This window comes from Emys orbicularis, chromosome 1, assembly GCF_028017835.1.
Source record: "Emys orbicularis isolate rEmyOrb1 chromosome 1, rEmyOrb1.hap1, whole genome shotgun sequence".
NCBI lineage: Eukaryota > Metazoa > Chordata > Testudines > Emydidae > Emys > Emys orbicularis.
Window position 1 is genome coordinate 158,670,850 of NC_088683.1, and position 27,547 is coordinate 158,698,396.

Here is a 27,547-nt window from a genome sequence, read left to right on the forward strand (position 1 = left end):
TTAAACCCTGAAGCACCAGGTTTCATCTCTCTTCCAATTTTTTGTTAACACTAACTTTTGAAAGTCTGACTGTTTTTATTATTGAACATGTAAGTGTCCAATCCCTCTTTGACTCTTGCTAAATTTTGGGGGGGGAGGGATAGCTCAGTGGTTTGAGCATTGGCCTGCTAAACCCAGGGTTGTGAGTTCAACCCTCAAGGGGGCCACGTAGGGATCTGGGGCAAAATCAGTACTTGGTCCTGCTAGTGAAGGCAGGGGGCTGGACTCGATGACCTTTCAAGGTCCCTTCCAGTTCTAGGAGATGGGACATCTCCATTTAATAAAAAAAAAAAAAAAAAAAACCTGTCAGTGAGCTCCACATTCTAATTATGTGTTGCGTGAAAACACTTTTTTTCCCCATCAGATTTGCATTCACTACTTTTCAAATTTCTTTGACTATCTGTTCCTGTTATGAGACAGGGAGAACAGAAACTCCTGCTCTACCTTCTCTAGACCAGTCGTTAGTTTATGTATAATTTTATCATATCCTCTCTTTCTCATCTCCTTTCTAAGGTAAATCCTAATCTCTTTCATCTTACTTCGTAGGAGAATTTTCCTTGTCTTTAATCGTTCTCATCACCCGACTGTGAACCCCTCTAATTCTGCAATAAAACCCAGCTATCCTTTGGCCAGCATACATATATAGTCATAGCACCTGCAGCCCAGGGATTATTTCAGTGTGTAGTCACATGGCTTTGTTTTTTATTTGTTTCCTCTCCCGAGCCCCCATCTGACTCATGGCTCACAGGACTACATATAGTGTATTCACTCACCAGTCTTTCATTTCTGTTTTATTCTCCCCCTAAAAAAAAAAAGGAAATTTAATGCAAAAATCCTATAGTAACGCACTGTTGAGTTTCTAAATTTGTTATTTGTATTTCAAAAGGATAGAATTACACACTGCGGTAGCAGTTACTCAGGGCTTGTCTTCACTACTGTGCTAAATCGGTGCCGCTGCCTTCAATTCAGCAGCGCCAATTTAGCACATCTGGTGAAGACGCATTATGTCGACAGGACAGCACTCTCCCGTCGGCGTAATTACTCCACCTCAACAAGAGGTGGAAGCTATGTTGGCAGGAGAGTGTCTCCCACCGACACAGTGCGGCGTAGACACTGCTTTAAGTCAATATAACTTACGTCATTCAGGGGGGTGGTATTTTCATACTGCTGAGTGACATAACTTACATCAACTTAAGCGGTAGTGTAGACAATGCCTCATTCACAGTATACCTGAAGTTCTACATGCAAATAATATAACCTGGTACACAGAATGGCCAGGTGGTTATACAGGTCAGTGATGTAAAGGGGAAGTACGTAGTGATATTATAAGCTCATTATATTATGGTGCAGTAAATCGATTTGTAAACAAATAGCTACAGCTTGGTGTGACTTTCTTTCTGTCTACACACATAAGCACTTCTGATACCTAGTGTGGCTACGCCATGTTTCCATGAACAAGTTGGATGCATTTGGGGTTGGCATTTATTTGAGTTTAAGTTTGAGATTCTAAACCTACAAAAATCAGGAATTTGAAAAGGAGAGATCCAACAGCTCAGTGAGTCCCTTGCAGATCGATAATCAAATAAATGCACTGCACGCATTTGCAGGATGTTGCTTCCAAACATTCTGAGTTTGAGCAATCACACACTTGCAATCAAGGCAAAGTCAGCATGCCAACAAAATGGAATTTATGCTCTTTCCAAATACATTCACCAGGAAATTCAGACCAAATGGTAACATTTCAGGAAAGTTATAAGCACTTGAAAATGTGGTCTTTGAATGAATGTGTCACATCAGCCATAGCCATATTTCTGCTACCACAGCCCCAGTACATTAGGGCCAGATGCTGCTTGACTTGCTCATGTGAACAGTCCAACTGCGGCTAGTGGGACCACTCCTCTGAGCATGGGGTTATTAACACAAGGAAGCTGGGAGTGAGCCTCCCACTCTAGGTAGACAGACGTGTGCTAGCTCAGTTTGAGCTAGTGTGCTAAAAATAGCAGTGTAGACGTTGCAGCTCGGGCAGCCCCCCAGCTCAGATCCAAGAGCCCAGCCCCAGCCTCCACATGCTATGGACAGTGGCAGAATAAGGAAGAGATGTACGTAGTGCAAACTCCCAGTTCCCTGAACTAACCTGCCCATCCCTTGACAACCATAAGTGGAATTTCACTGTTCAATAGTTAAACTACATCTTTAAGGTTTAGACAGTAAAAGCCTCTGGGGGTTAAACCAAATACAGTGACAGGGGCTCCTATGGCATAATGCTCTCAGGACTGCTTCCAGGCAACAATGCTGGCAGTCTGCAAGAGATCCAGATGCTGCTGCCCCTGAGGGATGTTCTGATGGGGAGAGAGAGGTGCTTCTCCATCTTTTATACAGTCAGGCTGGTGCCCTGAACAAAGCGGGTGCAGCTTCCTTCCCTCCCCCAGGGACTGAGCCCCAATGACTGAGGCAGGGAAAACAGATCTCAAACTCACCTGACTCATCTTCTCTCTTTGCAGGGGCTACATCAGCCTGCGATTGCCTGTCCAATGTAGCAGAATGGCTCACCACTAACCCTCCCTGCTGGGTCTCGTCATGCAGTGCATCATACAATGCTTGGCTGGCCAGGACAGCATAAGGGCTCTCTATAACCTCTGCCGCACTCTGTTCAGCAGCTGTTCCGCTGAGAGCAGAACTGGCTGCCACAGGAGGAGGACTCCCTGGTATCTTGGTCACAGATTCTCCATTACCCAGTGTCTGCTGTCCCACCACTGAAGAGTTCTGAGCCACTGCTATGTCCGTGCTCCTGTGGATGATCTGATGAGCAGCACTGATGTGTTTCCGCTGGGACTGCCTCACTGTACACAAAGAAGAGAGAGGATTTTCACTTGGAGCCATATTGCATGAATTCTCTGCATGGACACCCACCCTCCCCCGCTCCCCCAGAGGCAGCTCTTAGCTTACAGGAGCTATGAAAAAGCCTATCTCAGGAAAAATCACACCCTTCTGGTTTGGGCTGATAGGGTTCTACTGCCATCTAATAGCAGCAAGCAACCTTGCATTTTGCTTTGAAGGCAAGCTGTGGAAATGGACAGAACTGCCAAGTGTGTTTCTTTCCTACTCAGGGCAAAAGTGAGAAAGGTACTCCTGTGTTTTAAAATCATTTCCCCGTCACTATTTGTTTATTGAAACAAATCTTTGAAAGAGTGCATCTGAAATCTGTCCTCTAAATCGCAAGATTTTTACTCTAGCACTGGTGCACACACTGGCTTTTTACAGCTTTGTTATTACAGGATTCCTTATGAGTGCTGAGCTGAGTTTACTGCAGGCTAGTGCTTTGTTATTGTAGGTTTGCTGATGAGTGCTGAGTCAAAGAATACCTGAAACTGGAGACGGGGTAGACCCAATAAGTCACCTAGTTTATCTCCCTGGGCCAATGCAGGACGATTCCTTACTGTACATTTTATAGTTTTCCTCCAATCAAACACTCCCATCCTTTGCTTGGGTGACAATTCCCCAGTCTAAAGCATTCAGCCTACATTTTCCTTTCCTTAATTTTATCCCATTACTTGTAGTTCCCTCTGTGTTTATAGCTTTCTGATATTAATACACTGTTCCCCCTCCCAATCATGATTTAAAAAGTGTTTGGTTGTGCAGGCAGGACTGAACCATGGTCTGCAAAAGTCCAAGGTTGTCCCAGGGTTTGGGTCCATCTACACTGCAAGACTGAGTCACATTTTAACTGAAACTGAAACCCACGTTGACTCCTGTGGCTCTAACATGCTGAAACCAGGTCTCCAACACGGTCGTTGCAACAGTATAGATGGGACTGCACTATCATGTCTGAATATCATTAATGTGCTGATTACTCATCTTCCAGACCCGTAATGAAGATGTAAAGTAAGACTGGATCTAACACTAAGCCCTGCAGCTCCTCTGACTCAATACACTGCCAGTGACCAGCTCTCATTTGTTTTCTTGAGTCTGTTTTCAATCCACATGGCAGTGCTCCTCTTTTCCAAGGCATTTTGACTTCATTTGGAGAGATACTGCATCAAATGCTAAATCCTATGGAGCTGCTGCACTCCCTTCTATTGGAATTCTATCCAAAAAAGGGGCGAGATTTGTCCTTTCTAAAGGTGCAGGAAAGATCATATAGGCCCTGTCCCATAGGCCTATACACAATCATAGGTCGCCCAGGGATCCAAGTATGGCCAAGGAGGTGGCGTGGGTGGAGGCATCCATGGGCGCTTGTACCAGTGAGATGGTGGCTGTGGATGTCTCTCACAAGTGAGATCAATTTCCTCAAAGACCTCTGGAAAAGTGCCTCTGTTGGAATGGAGAGGAGCACCTTGGACAGATAATTGAGAGACCGAGGCAAAATGTTCATTAGAATCCTCCTCTTACAGATCACTCTGGAGTGGTGGGAGCACAGGAAGCAAAAGAAAGTAAAACCGTCAGTACTGGAAAGCTGTCTGGAGGTCCTTGGTATCAAGCGCAGATTGGAGCTGAGCAATGGTGATCCGGGTGTCTTGGACACAGTGAGGTCTTGTGGAAAACAAAACTCCAACAGTACTCAGAGTGTTGTTGGTACAGTGCCCATGGCCTGAGACGAAGTAATGGCGGCTGATACAGTTGACTGTACTGAATCTCAAATGCTTGGAGGGGGGGAATGACTCCAAATGGAGCCCGAGCAGACTTCTTTACTGATTGAGAAGAGGTAGAGCTCTTCTCGCCACCTCACTCCTCTGATGGTATTGATAGCCTATCAGAGCCCCACATTTTGAAGTCTTTAGGCTTTACAGTGCTCTCAGTATCTGAGGAACCAGCAGCCTTGTGGGTAGTGAGTCAGAGACCGATGGATGCCGAAGTGGCTGGTGTCATTGGCAACTATGATTTCGAGGTAGATTCCCTACCTGGAGAACTTGAGGCACTGTTTTGGAAGTCTTATGAGAGGAATCTTGGGTCTTCCTCTTAGACACCCTCGAGGAGTGCATCTTGGAGACAGCAGAGGTAGCCAACTGACTGGAGACCAGCATACAGGGGAGTCCCCTGGCCTGGATCAGAGGCTGGGTGCAGCGAGCTCTCCACCATGGATAGCTGAAATTTGATCTCCCTGATTTTTTCTGAGTTTAGATTTTAATACCAGAGAGAAGTTGTACTTTTGGAAATATGAGATTCCCGAGGCAACGGATGCATGGGATTGCCTGTCACTCACTGGGACTGCCTCCAGCCATGATAGAAAGTGTTTGAAACCAAGAGAACCAGGCATGCTCTCCCTGTAACATAAAGCTCCCAGCAGGGGAGAAACTAAGAAAGAGATAAATACATCTAAAACTACTACTAACTACCACTAAAAACAATTATAATAAACTAACTACTATAAGAGCTAAAGGGATACAGTTGAGGTAAAACTCAACATGGAAAACTGCTAAGGCTCCGAGGCGGTTGAGAAGGAACTGAAGGCGGTTCACTTGCACACTGCTCTATAACAACAGTGCGAGCATGAAACTGAGTAATATGCATGTGCTGGCCAGACAGACACTGCTATGTGAAATCTCCAATCGAAGAGTAAGTGCACGTAGAGTGGAGCATCTACAGGGACACTACTCGAAGAAGAGAAAATTACTTACCTTGTAATTCTGCTTCTCTGAAGATATCACTATGCAGGATTCTCACTCCTGAGTCTTGGCTCCATAGTGTGAGATGGCAGAATGCCACTAGTGCTTAAGATTTTTTGACCTCTAAGGGCAGCAGTAGCAGGATAAAGCATGAGCCAGGCCCTCTGCTGGCAGACACATTGCTGCATATAAATGTGTCTTTGGAACTTTCCAATTACACCTCTACCCTGATATAACGCTGTCCTCGGGAGCCAAAAAATCTTACCGCGTTATAGGTGAAACCGCATTATATCGAACTTGCTTTGATCCACCTGAGTGCGCAGCCCCGCCCCCCCAGAGCACTGCTTTACCGCGTTATATCTGAATTCGTGTTATATCGGGTCGCGTTATATCGGGGTAGAGGTGTAGTTCCTTCTTGACAATGTTCGGAAAATGAGTTTCCACAGGAGCGGCACCATATCAAGTATTGCTCCAGCTCTTCTTCGAGACCCCAGTGCATTCTTTCCTGGGTCCAACATGACTGTTTGCTAGTGCCGCTCTAAAGTCAGAAGTCCCAATATTTTCATCCTCTCTTCATATGGAAGTTTTCCTCTACCTTTGATTGCGTGCAACCATCTCTGAACCCTCCCTTTCTGCTCTGTCTTCTTGGAGTCGCATGGACTAGAACTGAACACAGTATTCCAGGTTAGGGCATATCATCGAGATATATATTGTTATAAGTAAGTTTAAATCTTGTTATGGGTTGAGTTAAAACCAATGGGCGAAGGCATCCTTCATTTACAATAGCTGTAAGAGGCAGTTACGTGGCCATAGCTAAAACAAAGCCTAATAGAGTCTGCCTAAAAACTAACCTCAGATGGGCGGGGGTTCCATTGGTATTTGTTCTGACCAAAGGGTTGTGTGAGTGAAAGACAAGCTGGGGTGCAGACACAGAAATTGAGACAGACAGGACACCGAACACAGACTCAGAGGCAAGAAAGCTAAGCAGCACCATGTGAACATGTTAGACATGACCCTGGAAAAAGCTAAAGAGAGAGTTTTTTCGGTCTGGTGCTGGCTAAAGAAGCTTGGGGCTGTAAGCTAAGAAACTGTTACTTTGTTTCTGGTTTGTCCTGTGTTTGGAGAAGCAGGACCTTGTACATCCCTTGTAAATAAACAAGACTGCATCAAAGAAAAAAGGAGGTTACTTACTGTAACTGGCGGTTCTTCAAGATGTGTGGCCCCTATCTGGATTCCAAACATGGGTGCGCATGCGTGCCATGCGCTGGAGCCGGAACCCTTCGTAGTAGTGTCCATTGACCTGCGCATGTGTCATGCATCGGCCGCGTGGTGCGTCTGAGGTTTTAAGAGGCTGTGCGTGTTGATGCCACTCCAGTTCCCCTTGTTCCAGTAAGCGATGGAGTCCGTAGCAGAGGGGATGGAGGGCGGGCATTGGACTCCAGATAGGAACCACACAACTCAAAGAACCACCAGTTACAGTAAGTAACCTCCTCTTCTTCTTCAAGTGATAGTGCCTATGTAGATTCCGTATGTGGGAGAGTAGCAAGCAGTGCTCAGTGTGGAGGTGGGTGCGAGGGCTCTTGAGAATGTCTGTAAGACAACCCGACTGACTGCCGCATATGTCGCTGTTGCAGGGGCGATGGCATAGTGGGTAGAAAATATGTGGACAGAGGACCAAGTAGCCACCCTACAAATGTCCTGCCACAGAACATCCACAAGGCTGACATGGCAGCATATGCCCATGTGGAGTGAGCCGTGTCTCCTGAGGGAGGTAACAGGACATGACAGAGCCCATAGAAGTCCTCATTGTGAAGAGAATGCATGGCTCTGACAGCGCTCTGCAATGGCGAGGAAGAGCCAGGGCAAGACCAGGAAGGCGTGAGTGCGTTGGAGATAAAAAGCCAATGCCCAGTGGACGTTGAGAGAGTATAACATGCACTCCCTGGGGGAGGCGTGCGGTTTAGGGTAGACAATCGGGAGGTTAATGCACTGGTTGAGGTGGAATGGGGAGGCCACCTTGGGGAGGAATTTGGGGTGAAGATGCAGGGAGACCTTGTCCTTGTGGAAGACAGTAAAGGACAGGTCCACAATCATGGCTGCCAGCTCACTAACTCACCGCGCGGAGGTGATGGTCACCAAAAAGGTCACCTTTATGGAGAGATGGGTGAGGGAGCAGGTCGCAAGGGGTTCAAAGGGTGGCTTAATGAGGGTGTAGAGGACAAGATTCAGGGCCCGAGAGAGTAGGTTATGCACAGAGGGGAAGGCCATGAAGGAAGCAGGTGGTAGTCGGGTGAGTGAAGACGGAAAACAGGAAGAAGGAAGGCACTGAGCATCGCCAGGTGGACATGGACGGAGGAGTGGGCAAGGCCCGACTGGAGGAGGTGAAGAAGGTAATCCAAGAGGATGGGAATGGAGAAGAAGTCTAGGGGGTGGCGGTGCACCCATGTGGTGAAGCGCCGCCATTTAACCTGATAACAGGCTCTAGTGGATGGTTGTCTGCTGTGAGTGAGGATGTCACACACGGGGGCGGAGCACGCCCTGTCTACATGCGAGCCCCATCCAAATACCAAGCCATGAGGTGGAGAGGGCCTGGGTTGGGGTGCCACAGGTGGCCATGCGCCTGTGTGAGGAGATTCGGGAGGCAGAGTGGGGGGAGGGGTGAGTGGAAAGGCGAAGGAGATCTGTGAACAAATACTGGTGATGCCAGGAGGGGGGCTATGCAAAAGACTGTAGTATAATCCCGCCACACCTTGCGCAGGACTTGTGGGAGCAGGGAGATGAGTGGGAAGGTGTAGTGTAGTTTGGTGGTCCAGGGAATGAGAAGGGGGTCACCCTGTGAGCCCAGACCGAGGGCTCCTCTGGAGTAGAAGAACCTCCTGGATGAGGGCAAGCTAGTTGCCAAGGTGGCCCTCCAAGCCATGGTTGACACCACTGATACCACATCCCACTCTCTGGCATCCAGGGTGGTGCTGCGCCACAATTCGTGGCTTAAATTCAGCTGTTTTCTGAAAAAGGTCCAGACTACCTTAGAGGACCTCCCCTTTGACAACTACAAGCTCTTCAGCAATAAAACGGATGAATCCCTCCACTCCCTTAAGGACTTCCGTGCCATCCTCCGCTCACTGGGCATCTATACCCCAGCCCCAATAGTAGGCAGCAGCGGTCGTCCTTTTGACCCCGCTCCTCCAATGCCCGCAAGAGCCGTCTCGCCAACGCCCACACACACAGCCCCCTCACTACTCTGCTGCTGCTGCTACCTCTACCATTTCCACCTTTACACAACGCCCGTCCAGAGGATGTAGGATGGCCAGGAATTGGTTCCGGGGGTCCTAAATGTCTTCCACTTGCAGGCTGAGGGCTGCAGCCATACGATGAAGTAGGCCCTCGTCTGAGGACGAGGGAGGAGCACATCGTCTGGGGACAAAGAGGCCCCAGTAGGGACTGGCGATGTGGCAATGTCCTGGGTGTCTGTGTAGACAGAGGGAGGGACAGTGTGGGTCGGAGACAGTCAGTGATGTGGCAGAGATGGTACCCTGCAGTCCCAGTAACGGTCTCAGGAGGGCCAGTGGGGCCAGACATACAGATCCACGGGCATCGGCAGTCTCCAAGGGTTATGGAACCATGTCTTGGCGGAGGGACCGTACACAAGTGGGTAGAGCTGGCACCAAGGGTTCAAGCTATAGGAACACAAAGGTGAGAAGGCATGTTCTGGCTCAGAGGACCTCTCCAAACCAGAAGACCGGTCCTGTAGAGGCAGGGCTGTCGTGGTGTGAGGCATGGCGGTCCAGGAGCAGGAGAGGTTCGGTGGTCGACAGTGCCAGCGGAGACAGGCAGAGCGGAGCAGGATGCTGCCAGACCAGGAGAGGTTCATTCGCCATAGATGGAAGCCTCACGGCAGCTGGAGATCCGGAGCACTGAGGGGAACCAGAGTACGGCAGCATTGTCTCGGCTGCCGGCATCAGAGGACAAGCATCCCAGTGTGCGTGGGACCAGGCGTGAAAGTCCAGATGGTCCTGGCCATGTCGACAGTTCCGGGGGTGAAGGCAGTGGGCAATGCACCATGGCCGGAAGTGGCGCTGGCGGGATGCGGTGATGTGTGGACATACGCTCCGTACAAGATGTCTTTGGAGGTGGGGCGGCTGGCTCGACGCACAACTGGCAGAGCTCGGGGAGGCAATGCTGCATTTGGAGGCACTTCCCATCGGGGAGTCACCCTTACACCCATGTCTGTGTTTCTTATTCACACGGTGGGACTTCAGCAGTACTGCCGGGGCCGCACGGGAAGGGCCTGGAGAAGCACTCACCGTCAGCGACAGCCAGTGCTCTGGTGGATCTGTTGGCGCAGGATCCGATTGCTCATGTGGGTGCATAGTCTCCTCCATGAGGTGTTTGCGGAGGTGAGGTTCTCCAGCTTCCCGAGTTCGAGACGGGAAGGAGCAGCAGATGGAGCTATGGGCGACGATGTGAGCTTCGCTGAGGCAACAGAGACAGCATTGGTGTTCATTGCTCACAGAGAAGGAAGACGGGCATGAAGCACAGCTTTTAAAACCAGCTTGCGGGGGCATAGCCTTGGGATGGGGAGCACCCCATGAGGGGAAAAAGGGGAGACCTAACTTACGACAGCAGACAACTATATACAACTAGAAGAAACTATTTAGAGGAAAAAAACAGACAAAAAGTTCTCTTAGCAGGTTAAGAGCACTGAGGAACGGGATTCAAACTCTGGCCACGTGGCAGTATGAGGGAACTGGAACGGCGTCGAGCCTTAAAGCCTCAGACGTACCACGCAGCCAAAGCATATGCGAGTCAAAGAACACTACTACGAACCGTTCCGGCTCGGGTGCATGGCACGCATGTGCATCCACGTTTGGAATCCACATAGGGACCATCATTCCAAGAAGAATTCCAGACTCCGTCAATTTCTACTCCCAACTGGAACATCCCCAGGATTCTGAACTTAGACTTGCCAGGCAGGTTGAAAAGGGGCAACAATATGCATCCTACTATTTTGTTTCTTTTTCGCCTCTGCTGAATATGGAGCACAGGTTTTCATTGAGTTATTTACAATGACATCCCTATCTTTTTCCTAAGTGGTTACCTCTTTTGTTCTAAATTAAATGTACATTGCTAAAATATATCAATGGAAAGGTGGCTTTTTTACATTTAAGTCCAAAAAATAACTCACTGCAATAAATTTTGCTAATTGTAACTCTCTAATGCCCAGATCTACTCTGAAAAGTGGCTATATAAAAGTGGCCATATCTGATCCCTGGATGTAGCTGCAGACTTCAGTGACCATAACTGGTTTGTACTGACTACTCTGTTAGCCCTGCAGAGCCTGCACAGTTAAGAGAGGGAGCTATTCTAGCTCATGCACCATCAACAGAATTGTTTGCTAGGTGCTTGATTGTTATTGTTGGTGATACATAAGCCAGAAAGAAGCTAGCATGATTCTTAAATCCCAGAATGTGTTTGCAGGGCTTGTAGTTAGCAAATATTTATATTTTTAATCAGTAAACTGTGAGCACATTTGCTCTGGAGTCAGAGAGAAACAATAAAACATAGAACCCCTATTATGCAATTTTTTACATTTGCTTTTCAAAGTCAATACACGCTTTATGGGGAGCATGTCTGCAATCTTCTGAATGGGCTGGGCAAGAGAAGTCTCCTGATCAAGAACGGTCATTCTATCCTGATCATCATCATGACACATGGATTTCTAATGTCCTTCCATTCTCTGAACTATGGAGCCATAATATTCAGACTTGATTAAAACAATGCCCTCTCTACAATAGCATAAGATTTTCCACTGCAAACATGATGTCGCAAAATCAACCATAAGACATTACATCTGTTCCTACTTCTGGGCAAATTAGAAAGGAACAAAGAAAAAGAAACACAATATAAGCTTCCTTGTACATTTTCCATTTGCATAAATTAACTACATATTAGGGACTTTTGCAGTCAGTGGGAAATTGTTCCATACTCAATAATTCAGACTAATTCAGAGCTATTCAAACACTTGTTTCAGTATATTCAAGGAACAATGGACTATTTCGGCTCTAGCATAAGTAGGTGCAGCTCCACTGATTTCAATGGAGTTATACGTGCTTACACTAGGGTTGAATTTGAGCCACTGTGCCTAAAAAGATTAGTGCACATAAATAGCAGTGTAATTTTTCAAGCTCAGCCTGGAACCTGGGCTTCAAGACTCTTCCCCCCCTTGCCAGGTTTCAGAGCCCAGACTCCAGCCTGAGCCTGCACAACTACACTGCCATTTTTAGCCCCGCAGTGTGAGCCCCACAAGCCCAAGTCAGTTCACCTGGGCTCTTACTAGCTGTCATGGGTCTTTTATTGCTGTGTAGACATATCCTCAGACTCTACTGAAACTCCTGGCAGATGGACCTTTCAGCCAATAAATCAGTTAAAGAAGAGAACAAAGCTATTGGCCTCCTTACCTTTCTCCTTGACAGAGATTTTCTGTAATTCTGGTATCAGGAAACCATAAACCAGCTCTGCTACAATCTCTTCTGATTGCAGACGAGTTCGGCTACAGAACAAACATGGAGAGTGAAATTAACATTTATTACTTTACTTCCCACCGCACCACTACCACACTCCACTTAACATTTTAAAAAATCGTTTAACTATTTTGAAGTGACTTTAGTGCTGGTGAAAGCAAGTGTCAGCCAGGGAAAGTGAAGGCCTCCGTTTAGCCACAAAAATTGGTACACAGCCGGGACCCTAAGAGCATCCCTATGCCAGAAGGCAAGGGACTCCCTGGTATCTAGCACTGAATTTCAGCTGGCCTGACCAGCGCAGTGTACTCTAACTCATTATTGTTATAATCTGTATCTAAAAGGTGTCATGTAACATGTCACCAGAAAACTAATAACTCGCTGATCATTAATATTCTTGCATGATGCAGCTATGGTCAACCCGCAAAGGATTATACAGATATATACTAGAATTATGACTAAAATGTGTTTAAACCAGGCATGTTAATAAACCAGGAGTTGTTAAACATTTTTCCCCAAAGGAATGCGGTTCTACCTGCTTGAATGTGTTTCCCCTTTAAATTGTGCAAAGTGTGACCAAAGGCAAAGAAAAGCACATTTGCATACCTGATAAACAAAGCCATTAGGAGATCAAGTGGGGGAAAAGTGTTCACTTAACAATGTCAACAGGGGATGGAGACTGCATTCCCAGGAAGCCCTCCTGCCTCTTAAGGCAGGGTCAATGAACTTTGAGATATATACTTTTCTAAGGTTTACTGGAGAGAGGCAAAGAACCCCTAAAATAATCTCTCCCATGAGGAGACAAGGAAACCAGCACCTTGGACTCTGTGGATATCCTGACTAAGAGCTAGTCAGCCATTGTTAGAAAAGGAATATTAATGAAGAAACTACCTTAAACAAAGACTGTAGCTTGTTATGTTAGGTCTTAGCCATCAGAAAGCATATTTTTACTAGTTTGTTTGCAGGGGCAGCAGGTTTGTATAATTTTTGGTGGTGCCCAGAACGGGTCCAAGTCCCGCCCCCAACCCACACCTGCCTTGTAAGCCAATATATATATATTTAAATAATGTAAAAATGGACTGGAAATAGTAAGCCTTTAACAGTTTCCCTATATTGCATAATGTGGTGTGGTGTGGGGGATGAGGGCTCTGGCTGGGGGTGAGGGCTCTGGGGTGGGGCTGGGGATGAGGGGTTTGGGATGTGGGAGGGGTTCAGGGCTAGGGCAGAGGGTTGGGGTGCAGGCTGTGGGTGGGGCTGGGGCTGAGGGGTTCATGGTGCAGGAGGGGGCTCAGGGCTAGGGCAGAGGGTTGAGGTGTGGGAGGGAGGGCTCTGGAGCAGGGCAGGGCTGGGGATGAGGAGTTTGGGGTGCAGGCAGGCTGCTTCAGGGCTGGGCCAAAGAGGACTCCACAGTCCCCCCCCAGCCCTCTCCCCGCCGGCAGCAGGAAGCTCCAGGGGAGGGTCCCCCTCTCGGCAGCACACTCACCCAGCACCGTCACTGCACATGCTCCTAGGGGCCAGGTCCCTCTCAGGTCCAGGAAGCCCCATCGCCTCCCCTGTGGTGGGTGCCGGAGAGGGGAGGGCTGCCATCATGTGTTTGCCTCCTCCCTCTGCAGGAGGCGGCTGTGCCACTGCCTCAGCCTGCCACCGGCGCCACTCCCTTTTGTAGCTGGCAGCGGCCGGCGAGGGAGCGCAGCCCAGAGCAGCAGGGCAGCCGCCCGCTGCCCAGGGCGTAGGCAGGGATGCTCTGGGAGAGGCACGTGGGGGCGTCAGGTGGGGCCGGGGGATGCTCCGGGGGAGGTGCATGGGGTGGCAGGCAGGGCCGGGGGAGAGACCCTGGGCCCTGAATTTGCTGGAGCCTGGGCACTACGGTCCCATATAACTCGCCACCCCTGTTTGTTTGTAATGCTTCTATATTTATCCTTTATACCTGAACTCACTTAAAACCTCTCTTTTTTGATTGAATAAACTTGTTTTACTTTTTATCTGCACCAGGGGTTCTCAAACTTCATTGCCCTGCAACCCCTTTCTGGCAACAAAAATTACTACATGACCCCAGGAGTGGGGACTGAAGCCTGAGCCCGCTTGAGCTCTGCCACCCTGCTGGATGCCAAAGCTGAAGACCAAGGGCTTCAGCCCCAGGCAGGTGGCCTATAACCTGAGCCCCGCTACCCAGGGCTAAAGCTCTGAGGCTTGGGCTTTGGCCCCGGTCCCTAGCAAGTCTAAGCCAGCCCTTGTGACCCCATGAAAATGGGGGTCACAACCCACTTTGGGGTCCTGACCCACAGTTTGAGAACCGCTGCTCTATACAAAGCCAGTGCTTCGATTGAATTGAAGTGATTGTTAACTCAGTCAAGATAAAGAGACAGAAACAGCAGATGTTAAAGCAGCAGCCAGCTTAACTTCTGTTAGTTTTCCAGGCGAGGGCTGGAATGGACACAGCAGGGAGACAGTTTTAGGGAAATTTGGGGGTTGGGATCACTCTGAAAACAGTGGAAGCAAGGGTGTGACCTGCATGCTTGTACGCTGGCTGTTGGCATCTGGGTTGTGCGCCATAGCACCATAACATTTAAGGCACCCAGAATTGCAGGGCAGGTGGTGACACAACCCTTATTGGTCTGGGTTGAACCCCAAAATGACACAACAGCCCTGGTTATATACCCCTATACTAACCTGTTGATGTGTGTTACTTCTGCACTGGAGAGACTCTCTCTACAGTGAGAGGATCACTAAGTCTGTCAGTTTAGTCTTTGGGTCCTTGCTGAATCGGCCAATTTCTTCCCTTTTGTAACTTCATTTTTGGCTAGACCCAGTGCCATCTTCCATGCCACATCTCAGGTCAGAGTTCCTCCTTGGGGGGGCTACCAACCAGTCCAGAGGCTGAATGCATTATCTGCACAAGCAGAATGTTAAAGACCTGGGGAAAACTCATGTGGCTACACAATGCACAGCTGCTTTGCCATGGGTTCTGTGTCACTGTATTTTTAAGGCTAAACACCAAAAGGGGTCAGAAAGACTGAACTGGAGGCATGGCAGCTCCTAAAAGACAGTCACTTCTGAGTAGGGTGATCAGATAGCAAGTGTAAAAAATTGGGACGGGGTGGGGGGTAATAGGAGCCTATATAAGAAAAAGCCTCCAAAATCGGGACTGTCCCTATAAAATCACCCTACTACTGGTCACCCAACTTCTGAGGCACAGCTGAACACCATACTGAGGTTTTCAGCAACATGATGAACTCAGCTCAGACCTACATAAGGAGCAGCCAATATGGCCGACCTCATTAAGATTAGCAGTCTCTTTAAAAAAAAACTTCTTTTGACTTCTGAATGAAAGGTGGGTTTATTTCTAGGAGGCTCCTATATCTGTTGTATTTCCTTCAAAGCCTGTCTGCTCTAAAAACACTTTGAAGCCTTAGAGGACAGACCAGTTTCCAGATTAAAGGACACCTGCATGTTAGCTGTTTTCTATGGCTGGGGTTTTCAAAGGAGTATAAGGAAGTTAGGTGGACAGCTTCCATTAAATCTCAGCAAGGTGTGGGTGTCTAACTCCCTTGCATGCCTTTGAAAATCCTAGTGTAAAGGCTTTGTGGGGGGACATTGGGAAACTCTCATCTTATGGTCAGGACACATCAGCACAGCTGCCAGGAATAGGTCCTACCTCACCACATCTGAGCTTGACTGGGAACCACCATATCTGCACATTTTTAGGAGTTGTTGTTACACACTTGGCTGAGCCTCCCTAGTGGATGAAAACTGCAGCATGTCTATGTAGTGTTATGAACTGTATTGCCCCACCCTCGGTGCTGGCCCTAGACTATAAATTTAGCTAGCCAGCCAGGGTCTGAATTGTGCAAAGCAGTGTCTAACTGTACTTTGTCCACTCCAGGACATACCGGCTTTCCATTTCATAAGCAATGTCATTGATTTCCACAGCCACCTTCTGAATCTCTTCCCTGGCTTGTTCTTCAGCTGTGCTCTCCATGCTGTTCAGGATAACATCTTCCAGGTAAGAATCAACAGTACTCTGGTGCACTTTAACCATCTGAAACAAGCATCAAGATGTCTCTCTGACTCAAGATACAAAATGTTCATTGCTGTGTAGTACCCACTTACTGGGACCGCCTGTGGGGAGAGGCAAAGACTATGGTGTGTCAGCTGAGACTCGCCACTTAATCTGGGCTATCTGAGGGCAATTGATTTAGAAGGCACGTGCAGTCTATGAGAAGTTGTCTTACATTTCTACACTGCACCTGGAAGCTTTCCAGCTCAGACCGACAGACACACACTAGTTCTGCTCAAGCTAGCGTGCTAAAAATAGCAGTGTAGCCGGGGTAGCACAGGTAGTGGCTCAGACTAGCCGCCTGAGTACAAACCTGCCCAGTCCCCCAGGATATGTAACTCAGGCAACTTGCCTAAGCCGCACTGCCAGATTGCAAAGCTCCCATTTTTAGCACACTAGCTTGACACGCTTCCAGCTGCAGTGTAGACGAATCCATAGTGTGAGGTGTGACTCTCTACACCCCAGGGGAGCACCCTGTAACCTCCCTATTCATCATTTGTATATAATTGTGATATTGCATACAAAGCATGCCTTGAAAGGTATCACGGGAAAAGTTATGATCTGCTGAAACCCACTGTTCCATCTAAATAAGTATATAAATAATATAAATATAATTAATGCATATGAAGTTATGAGAATAGTGTTATATGGTTGTCACTAAAATATGCTGTGGGTTTGGGAAGCGCCCAGATACTAGATCCCCAAAGACAGTAACCAGGGAGATAACCAATGCCTGGCCGGGTGTCGAACAACCATCAACAGCCATTGTCCAGCAAGGGAGCTACATAACAATGCAATGACTCACTTGCCCAACGCCACACCAGGAGAATTGCTCAACCTTGCCTGGTGGTGACTCAGCAATGCCACCAGACAAGCCTGGACTTGTGTTCTCCAAGCACATGGACGAAAGGTATAAAACATAACATGGGGCCCCATGCTTGGACTTTCTCCTCCCCACACCTATGCTGCAAGCAACAAGGTCACTCAGGAGACTGAAGACTCCAACAGAGGAGACTGGCCCAGGTTTCAAGGGTGAAACCCATGTACTGTGAACTGCAATATCCAGTGGGGGTGAGAAAAACTGCTTAATCTAGATGTTGCCCTGTCTAATAGGGTTGAAAGTTTAGACTGCGTGCTTATATTTTATAATCTTTGGTAACTATGTCTGATGTTTAGCCTATCACTTATAATCTATATTTTGTAATCAATAAACTTGTTTTACTGTTTATCTTTACCAGTGAGTTTGTTTGAAGTGCTTGGTAAATCGGCTCAGGTTTACAAAGGCTGGTGTATATCCACTTTCCATTGATGAAGTGGTGAACCAATTAATAAACTTGCATTGCTCAAGAAATGATCTTGAGCAATGCAAGACGGTATATTCCTGAGGTACAAGGCTGGGAGCTGGGGGGATTTGGCTGGTGCCTCTCTCTGTGTGATTCATGAGTGGCTCTGGGAGCATTCATTCAATCTAGCTGGGTGTGGGACTCCACATGCGGTTGTGCTGAGTGATAACAGCACCTGGAGGGGTTTGCTGCTTGTCACTGGCAAAGCATTGAGAGAGACATCCCAGGCTGGAGAGTTAAGGGGGCACAGCAGTCCCACAGTCCCAGGCTGCACCCTGGGGACCCCGTCACATGAGGATTCCTTCTCTAATGGCCTTTTCCTGGGGAACTAGTTGTACAGAAACAAGTACAGAAAATGACCTGTGCCCAAGGCAAAACTCTGATCTTTTATGTTTATGGACACACTCTCCTATCTCCTGTACAATGTGCTAGCTCCATTAACTGAATGCCAAACACCAACTCATTTCACATAGTCCTCTGAACAGCTGGCAAATAACACCTTACAGCATCAGGGCTGTTTTAGATGTGATTAGAACTACCACAGCTTCAATAAATTAATCTTCTTGTAGTCACTTGAATTCTGAAGCAAAATACTTTATCAAAGCAACATGGAACAGAAGCAGGATGAACACACTGGATTTCTTATAATGCATTTGTGACGTTGTGCAGTCTACATGGTTTTATAAAAACATGATAATAAGTGAATATAATGTAACTGGGATAGTTTTATAAAAAATTTGATAAGTGACTATAATGCAAATGGGATATGCTTTGTGCAAAAGGTCTCTTGTAAGGTATCATTACAAAGCTCATAAGCTACTGAGTGTGATCATCCTATTTGTAGAAATGTACCACTCTTGTATCTAAAACTAGAAATATAAAATGTAACTCTGAGGGCCTATTGTAATTATGTAAAGTGTGGGCCATTAATGATGGTTTGGAATCTTGATGACTCCCATTGTCTGCAGATGGCTGTTTACCTGTGAGTCTCCCTGTATATGTGTGTGCTGGCAAGTGAGTAATGAAGTCTTGCAGTGACATGTGATCATGTCACCTGAACAGGAATCCATCTTTAACCTGGTGCTTTTCCAGTGAGGGGAGGGGGTGGAAACCCAGAGGGACAAAGGGTTCCCGCCTTATGCAAAAGATATATAAAGGGGTGGAAGAGAACAGAGAGAGAGAGGAGCCATCATGGAGAATCCCCTAGATAACACCTAAGCTGGAACAAAAGCTGTACCATGGGAAAGAATTGTGCCCAGGCCTGGAAGGTGTCCAGTCTGAGAAAAACTTACTGAAGCATCTCTGAGGGTGAGATTATCTGTATTTGGTTTGATTAGGCATAGATTTGCGCATTTTATTTTATTTTGCTTGTGACTTACTTTGTTCTGTCTGTTACTACTTTGAACCACTTAAATCCTACTGTCTGTATTTAATAAAATCACTTTTTATTTAGTAATTTACTCAGAGTATGTATTAATACCTGGGGGAGCAAACAACTGTGCATATCTCTCTATCAGTGTTATAGAGGGCGAACAATTTATGAGTTTGCCCTGCATAAACTTTATGCAGGGTAAAACGGATTTATCTGGGTTTAAACCCCATTGGGAGTTGGGCATTTGAGTGCTAAAGACAAGCACACTCCTGTGAGCTGGTTTTCAGGTAAACTTGCAGCTTTGGGACAAGTGATTCAGACCCTGAGTCTTTGTTAGAGCAGACAGGAGTGTCTGGCTCAGCGAGACGGGGTGCTGGAGTCCTGAGCTGGCAGGGAAAACAGAAGCAGGGGTAGTCTTTGCACATTGGGTGGCAGCTCCCAAGGGGGTTTCTGTGATCCAACCCGTCACAGTGGCGTAGTCGAGCAGGATCTGTGCACAGCTGATTGCTTTGAGATACTGGTAGTGATTTTAAGTGAGTTTTAAGTGTGGTGGCTGGAGAACAGACAAAGTGGTTACTGGTTTGTTATTTTCTGTTTGCTTATTTCGGGAAAGGGAATTAGGGACAGAAAAGGAAGCAAAATAAGTAAGAATGAAGATCAAAAGAAGCTAAAACTACACAAGTTGCAAATTGCCCAGAAAGACTGAACAATGGGCGCTGGGAATGTCTCTGTTAACTAAGAAGCCCCTGAGCTGAGTACATCTCAGTTTCAGTGAACTGCAGATGGGTGTGGCCCAACCTCTGTCTGTGCTGAAGCTGACTGGAGTGTCTAACCTAGCAAGACAGGAGGGGAGGGGTGCCTGTTCTGGCAGGAGGGTGTTCTCTGTGGTATCCCAGCTCGTCAAGTGATGGTCTCAAGGAAAGACAAATGGAAATTGATATACAATTTGCCTGGGAAAAGGCTGACCTGGAAAAAGAAAAGGCTGCCCACCAAACTGGACTTAAGAGACAAAGCAATTAAGACCCAGAAGCATGACCTGGCTGTAATGGAGTGGAAGAGGTGCACAGAGACATGTATCCTGGAGCTGGAAGTTGGGGTCCTGGTGACTGCTGCGGTGGGAACAAACCCCAAGGACTCTAGCTGGAAGCAAACCCAACCTGAGTGAAAGGGGGGGGATTTTGCTGGCCAGCGAAAGGTCCCTCATAGCTGGTAGCTGTGAGCCTACAGCTGGATCAGGGTCTCTTTCCCTTTTGGGGGACACAGGAGTGTCTGCCCCATAGGGGAGCCCAAAAACGAATTTTAGGTATACTGCCTCCGCCATGGTCAGTGTCCAAGTCTCTGGCAGTAAGTTCAGGAGGAGGGTGTGACGTTGTGCAGTCTACATGGTTTTATAAAAACATGATAATAAGTGAATATAATGTAACTGGGATAGTTTTATAAAAAATTTGATAAGTGACTATAATGCAAATGGGATATGCTTTGTGCAAAAGGTCTCTTGTAAGGTATCATTACAAAGCTCATAAGCTACTGAGTGTGATCATCCTATTTGTAGAAATGTACCACTCTTGTATCTAAAACTAGAAATATAAAATGTAACTCTGAGGGCCTATTGTAATTATGTAAAGTGTGGGCCATTAATGATGGTTTGGAATCTTGATGACTCCCATTGTCTGCAGATGGCTGTTTACCTGTGAGTCTCCCTGTATATGTGTGTGCTGGCAAGTGAGTAATGAAGTCTTGCAGTGACATGTGATCATGTCACCTGAACTGGAATCCATCTTTAACCTGGTGCTTTTCCAGTGAGGGGAGGGGGTGGAAACCCAGAGGAACAAAGGGTTCCCGCCTTATGCAAAAGATATATAAAGGGGTGGAAGAGAACAGAGAGAGAGAGGAGCCATCATGGAGAATCCCCTAGATAACACCTAAGCTGGAACAAAAGCTGTACCAGGGGAAAGAATTGTGCCCAGGCCTGGAAGGTGTCCAGTCTGAGAAAAACTTACTGAAGCATCTCTGAGGGTGAGATTATCTGTATTTGGTTTGATTAGGCATAGATTTGCGCATTTTATTTTATTTTGCTTGTGACTTACTTTGTTCTGTCTGTTACTACTTTGAACCACTTAAATCCTACTGTCTGTATTTAATAAAATCACTTTTTATTTAGTAATTTACTCAGAGTATGTATTAATACCTGGGGGAGCAAACAACTGTGCATATCTCTCTATCAGTGTTATAGAGGGCGAACAATTTATGAGTTTGCCCTGCATAAACTTTATGCAGGGTAAAACGGATTTATCTGGGTTTAGACCCCATTGGGAGTTGGGCATCTGAGTGCTAAAGACAAGCACACTCCTGTGAGCTGGTTTTCAGGTAAACTTGCAGCTTTGGGACAAGTGATTCAGACCCTGAGTCTTTGTTAGAGCAGACAGGAGTGTCTGGCTCAGCGAGACGGGGTGCTGGAGTCCTGAGCTGGCAGGGAAAACAGAAGCAGGGGTAGTCTTGGCACATTGGGTGGCAGCTCCCAAGGGGGTTTCTGGGATCCAACCCGTCACAGCATTTAGTTTAGATGTTCCCAGACCATGATCTGCCCAGCACTTGGTAGTGGTCTGCAGAGAGATGGTTTATCATACTGTGTTGGCTTTCATCATTTCGAGCTCACTGGGAAGGGTGACATGAGGCGAGTGACAGGGAGACTAGGTGAGAACAGGAGCAGGGGCACCTCTGAACCCCATGTTCTCCTCCAGTGTGTGTGCCACGATTCTGGGGGGATGCCTCTCTTAGAGGAGTGAGTTTAAGCCTCTCTCCCTAGCTCTGTGTGTGTGCCAGCATCTAGGGGACCCAACTCCTCTGGGGAGTCTGACATCCACCCCCATTCATGCTCCCCTCATGTGAGCTGGATTCTGGTGGACTTATCCAGTCTGAAGCCCTCTCCCTGACCCCCACCATATGAACAAGGATATGTGGAATCCCTGCCCCCCGAGTATGAAGCTGGAACAGACATACTGGTGGCATGCACCAAGAATACACTGATGCCACAGAGGAGAAGAGTTGAGCTTGGGCATGTATGATGCATAGCATGGGTTCTCAGACATGAATGGAGCAGGTCATTCATATCAGAGCTATTGTTTCAGGTTCTATTCATTTGCATAGGCTGTTCACATTCAGCTGAGAACACCTAATTGAGATGAATGGGCCACTTCACACTCCTTGGATTCCCCTGTGCTGCAGATGGACGTGTAGAGTCCCTTTCCTCCATTCTCCCCCTATCCTTACTAAAAAGTCCCCCTTTCAGCATTGTAATGGACCACCAAGTCTACTACAGTTAAGGTCTACACCAGCTCTCTATTTACTGCTTGACTCTAAGTGCTCTAAAATTCACATTGTTACTCGGAATGCCTTCAAATTTGGTATCCATCATCTAAATCCAAAGAAGAGATATAAGAATCCTCTTTTGGGAAACCTGAAGCCAGTCCAGTACGAATTAGAGATCTTCTTAAGGAAAGGGTACTATGGTACAAAGATGGACAATGAAATCCAGTCAACATTGAAGGAGACACCGTTGTTGGTATCAGTACCAGTGGTAATAATGAAATCGTAGAGGTAGGTAGTACTGAAGTTGAAGAAGACAGCTATTGTGATGATGGTACTCAGGTCACAGACAGCTTACTTATGTCCTGTGCGGAAGCCAATACCATAGATGGTACCAAAGCAGCCGATGATGAATAGCTGTAGATTCATATGGCACTCTCGGTACTGAGGTAGGAGTCAATGAAGATGGCAGTACCGGTAGCTTCTTTGAAAGTGGGTACTGAATGTATAGGCTGGGACTGAACAGATGGTCCCAGTTGCTCCAACAGTGATGAGTCCAGTACCGGGAGGCATAATAGGTCCTTCGCAGTCGTAAAAGCCTGTGACATGTCAGGCACCGAGAGTGGCGGCAACATTTCATCTGATGCCTCAGGAGACAATGCAGAAGGTGCAATCTCAATGGTACTGAGACTATCAGTACCAGAATCAACAGCACTGTCTCATATGGTACTGGGGATTGCCCCTTGCAGCTTGTTGACTTGGTACTGGAGGACTTATGCTTGTGCTTCAGGGTGGAAGATTCAGAGATTCCCAGGCCAGAAGGGACCACTGAGATCATCTAGTCTGACTTCCTGTATAATATAGGACATAGAACTTCCCCAAAATAACTGCTAGAGCAGATCTTTTAGAAAAAACATTCAGTCTTGATTTAAGTTCCCAGTGATTGAGGATCCACCACGACCCTTGGTAAATTGTTCCAATGGTTAATTACTCTCATAGTTTAAAAATTACACATTACTTTCAGTCTGAATTTGTCTAGCTTCATCTTCCAGCCATTGGATTGCGTTATACCTTTCTCAGTTAGATTGAAGAGCCCATTATTAAATATTTGTTCCCCAGGTAGGTATTACAGACTGTCTTTGTTAAGCTAAATAGTCTATAACTATAAGGCAGGTTCTCTAATCCTTTAGTCATTTTTGTGGCTCTTCTCTGAACTCTCTCCAATTTATCAACATCGTTCCTGAATTTGACACAGTATTCCAGCAGCAGTTGCAGCACTGCCAAACACAGAGGTAAAATAACCTCTCTGCTCCTACTCAAGATTCCCCGTTTATGCACCAAGGCTCGCATTAGCTTTTTTGGCCTCAACATTGCACTGGGAGCTCATGTTCAGCTAATTATTCACTATAATTCCCAAATCTTTTTCAGGTGATGAAGGGAGGATTTCTTGTCTTCTGAAAAACCCCTTTAACCCAACCGATCTGGGGAAGGAGATAAACATTTCTTCTCACCAAAGCTTTTGTGAGACGTTTTAGGCTGAAGAGGAAGAGCAGTTGTGGTTGAAGGTATCTCAGATTGCTAAGCAGCTGAGTCCTCAGATGCTGAGGAAGGTCTCATCACCTACTTAAGATGGTGCTCCCTCAGGCAACACACTGTTTCTTTGTTTGGGAGGGGAAGGATAAGCAGATAGAGCCCTTGTATTGGAATGCCCCTTTACAAGTGCTACACGGAATCCAGGACATTTCTGCATAATTAATACAGACAAAAAGAACAATAAAAGAAAAAAAATCCCTTAAGGGGTGTGACGTTATTGACATAAACTGGGACCATATAGATCATTGTTGCAACCAAGGTCCTGTAGTGGCACCCAAATCTTGTATAAAGGGGGTCAATACTGGTTATGATTATGCTGTCTATATGTGTGTATCAGTTTTGTAGTTGAAGTTATGAATATTGGCTCTATACTGTCTGTATGGCAAATTTATGCTATGCTTCTGGGTGACATCCCAGACAAGCTGGGATTAGCTCTGCCTAGCCTGCTTGATGGCCCATTAAGGACCATCAGCTATACAATGGACCCATTGAGAGAAGGCCAATATGCCTTCAGACTCAGCAAAGTATGCAGGAACTGGCCCATGTGACTCCAGGCTCCATTTTGCTGTAATTTTCCACAGTGAGAACAAAGAGGTGTTCTTACATCTGGAAAAGACTATATAAGGCTGATGCCTCATCTCCATTGGGTCTTCAATCCTGCTTCATACCTCTGGAGGAACTTTGCTATAAACTGAAGCTTTGAACAAAGGACTGAGGACCCATCCCAGCGGGGGATGTATTCCAGAGACTTGATTTGAACCTGCAGTTTATTCTATCGCTGCTGCAAGCCTGAACCAAGAACTTTGCCATTACTGTATGTCATTGATTCCATTTAACCAATTCTAACTCTCATCTCTATCTTTTTCCTTTTATGAATAAACCTTTAGATTTTAGGTTCTAAAGGATTGGCAACAGCGTGATTTGTGGGTAAGATCTGATTTGTATATTGACCTGGGTCTGGGGCTGGGTCCTTTGGGATCAGGAGAACCTTTTTCTTTTACTGGGGTATTGGTTTTCATAACCATTGTCCCCATAACGAGTGGCACTGGTGGTAATACTGGGAAACTGGAGCGTCTAAGGAGATTGCTTGTGAGACTTGCGGTTAGCCAGTGGGGTGAGACCGAAGTCCTCCTAGTCTGGCTGGTTTGGTTTGCCTTAGAGGTGGAAAAAACCCCAGCCTTGGGCTGTAACTGTCCTGTTTGAGCAATTTGTCCTGAGTTGGCACTCTCAGTTGGGTTCCGCCAGAACCGCATCGTCACAAGGGGATAATACTACTACTAACAACTATGACTATTTACAAAAAGCTAGTGAAAAACACTGTGAAGATGAAATAAGTTTCTAAGGAGAAATGGGAGCCCCAACTTTTGCCATGGATAAGAAGGATCTGAGAGGGAGGTGGAGCAGCTCTGCCCTTTACACCCTGGGGTCTCAGCATGAGGATATGCAGGGCACCCCTCCACCCTACCAGTACTGCAACCGAAAGTCTCTGACCTGAGTATACTGAAGGCACACACACGTACAGTGGAATGGACATGTGCATGAGCACTCAAAGGAGAACCTCTGGTTGAAAACATCCTGACAAGAAGCAGACCCAATGCTTTGACCCTGCAGGATGACTTATGACAGAGCATTAGCCTTGGAGATGATCCAGGCAGAGCCAAAGCTGGGAGGAGGATAGAGGAGCTATGTGTTGCAGGGATCTAGACCTAGATTTATTCATGACAAAGTCAAAAGACTGGGGGTTTGTCTACATGTAAAATGTTACAGTGTAGACACTACCTATGATGACGGGGAGGCCTTCTCCCATTGGCATAAGTAATCCAGCTCCCCAAGAGGCAGTAACTAGGTCAATAGAAGAATTCTGTCTCCTCCACTTGCCTGTTTGAAGATCTCATCCTCTTCCCGCCGGCGCCTCTCTTCTACCTGGCGGCGTCCACTCTCCTCTGCTTCCCGGATGCGCCGCTGCCTCTCAGCCAGCATGGCAAAAGCATGGATCCTCCTTTCTTCCTGAAGCCTCACCAGCTCTTTGGACAGGAAATCGAACATGTTCACTAATGCCCTCCCTTCTATCCGAGCCAAGTGGTTCTCAACCAGTGACAGCTTAAAACAAAAACAAACAAGAATTGTATTAAATACCGTGAAGAATGCAAGTCCCTTTCTCATAGAACCACCACAGGCACATGAACGAGCACAAAACCCCACTCTCACACAAGGCATAAGGCTAATTTATGTGTTCTGCATTTTTCTTTTAAAAACAGTGGACTTGATTCTGAGCTCTGCCATGGCCTCTGTATGCAAGCTCTGCAGAACTAATCAGCTGGGAATACTTCTGGGGAATTCCCTGTTGCTGAAGGACCACAGGAACGGTCCTATGCTGCCCCCTTTGCAGCCCTTGGCCTAGAGGGGTGGCCAGAGTGCACTATACGCCAGCTATTCTGGGCTGCTGAGACAATGCATAGATTGCCATTGCAGCAGAGAGTAAATCACAGCAGCTTTTCAGGCTACTTTCACTTAGACTGGGGATTGCTCCAGTTCTCAGACCCAGAATGTGGGAGATACAAAAGTGACATAAAACCACCTTCAGCAGTGTTTCCCCCTCATTTCTGTGCTGAGTTTAGCTGAGCCAAAATGAAGAATCAGGGTCAGTAGTTGCAAATACAGCTTCTACCTGGGATTCAAAAAGTCAAATCTATGCCTTTATAGGTCAGATGTGTGCTAGAATAAATTGTTTAGAGGGCTGCATAATCACAAGCGCAAATAAATGTCTAACACTGCAGAGGATACAAAATGTTTATTGTTTTGTACTATTTGTGACACCCTGGCACCCCAGTATTCACCACTGTTATGTAATTAGGATATGTTTTGTACAAATTATGCCTTGTGAGGTATCATTCTAAAAGTCGTGATCTGCTAGACAATATCTCATTGGATTGTATGTGCCATCATCGAATGTGAAGTTATGGAGTTTGGCTACGTATGTGTTACTGAAACATGTTGTGAGGTTGAAAACACTCACAAGCAGCCTTTCAGGTACAACAGTAAAAAGGCCAAACAATGTTAATGGCTCATGGAGAAAATGCACACAAGCACAAGGATTACCCCAGGAACTGTGAACAACAGAAACATCTCAAAGATAGCCCTACACAATGGGAACTGTTTGACCCAGGTCATAGCAAAAGAGCTTTCTAGCAAGTGGGAAGAAGATATAAAAGGGGGACAATAGCATCATGATGGTACGGCACTTTTGCTACAACAACACACCTGAAAACACTTGAGGGGCAAGGACTGAACTGTGGGAAGTGATGGTCCCAGGCTAGAGGGATTTTTAGCCTGTATATGAAAACCTGGGAAAGCCAAGGCAACTTGTGCCTTAAGAATCTGCCAGCCTGTTTATCACCCAGGGTGAGAATTTGCTAATTTATATCCTACCTATCTAGTGTGTTAAGCTCAGTTTGCGGTTTTGTTTATATACTAAGGTAATCCACTCCTCGTTGTTTTTGCTGATACAGACTAACAAGGCTACCACTCTGAAACCTGCTTTGATATGTTTGCTATATCTTATAATCACTTAAAATCTATCTTTTGTTTTGTTGTTTTATACTTTATACTTGTTGTTTTGTTTTGTCTACAACCAGTGTGTATGGAAATTATAACTTGGGGCAGAAATCTGTTGCATCTCTCTCTCCACATTGAGGGAGGGGGTGAATTTTATGAGC

At 46.6% G+C, this 27,547-nt stretch overlaps 1 protein-coding gene across 1 annotated transcript in view; it reads right to left on the reverse strand.

Annotated features, from left to right (window-relative positions):
- Positions 1-830: 830 nt before the first annotated feature.
- CFAP91 (cilia and flagella associated protein 91) overlaps positions 831-27,547 on the reverse strand; it is a 63,149-nt gene continuing 36,432 nt past the window's right edge. The window contains exons 14-18 of the mRNA XM_065417594.1: positions 25,710-25,931; positions 16,051-16,199; positions 12,101-12,192; positions 2,517-2,879; positions 831-841 (exon numbers count right to left, since the gene is read on the reverse strand). Of these exons, the coding sequence (XP_065273666.1) occupies positions 831-841; positions 2,517-2,879; positions 12,101-12,192; positions 16,051-16,199; positions 25,710-25,931 (837 nt within the window). The remainder of the gene's footprint in view (positions 842-2,516; positions 2,880-12,100; positions 12,193-16,050; positions 16,200-25,709; positions 25,932-27,547) is intronic.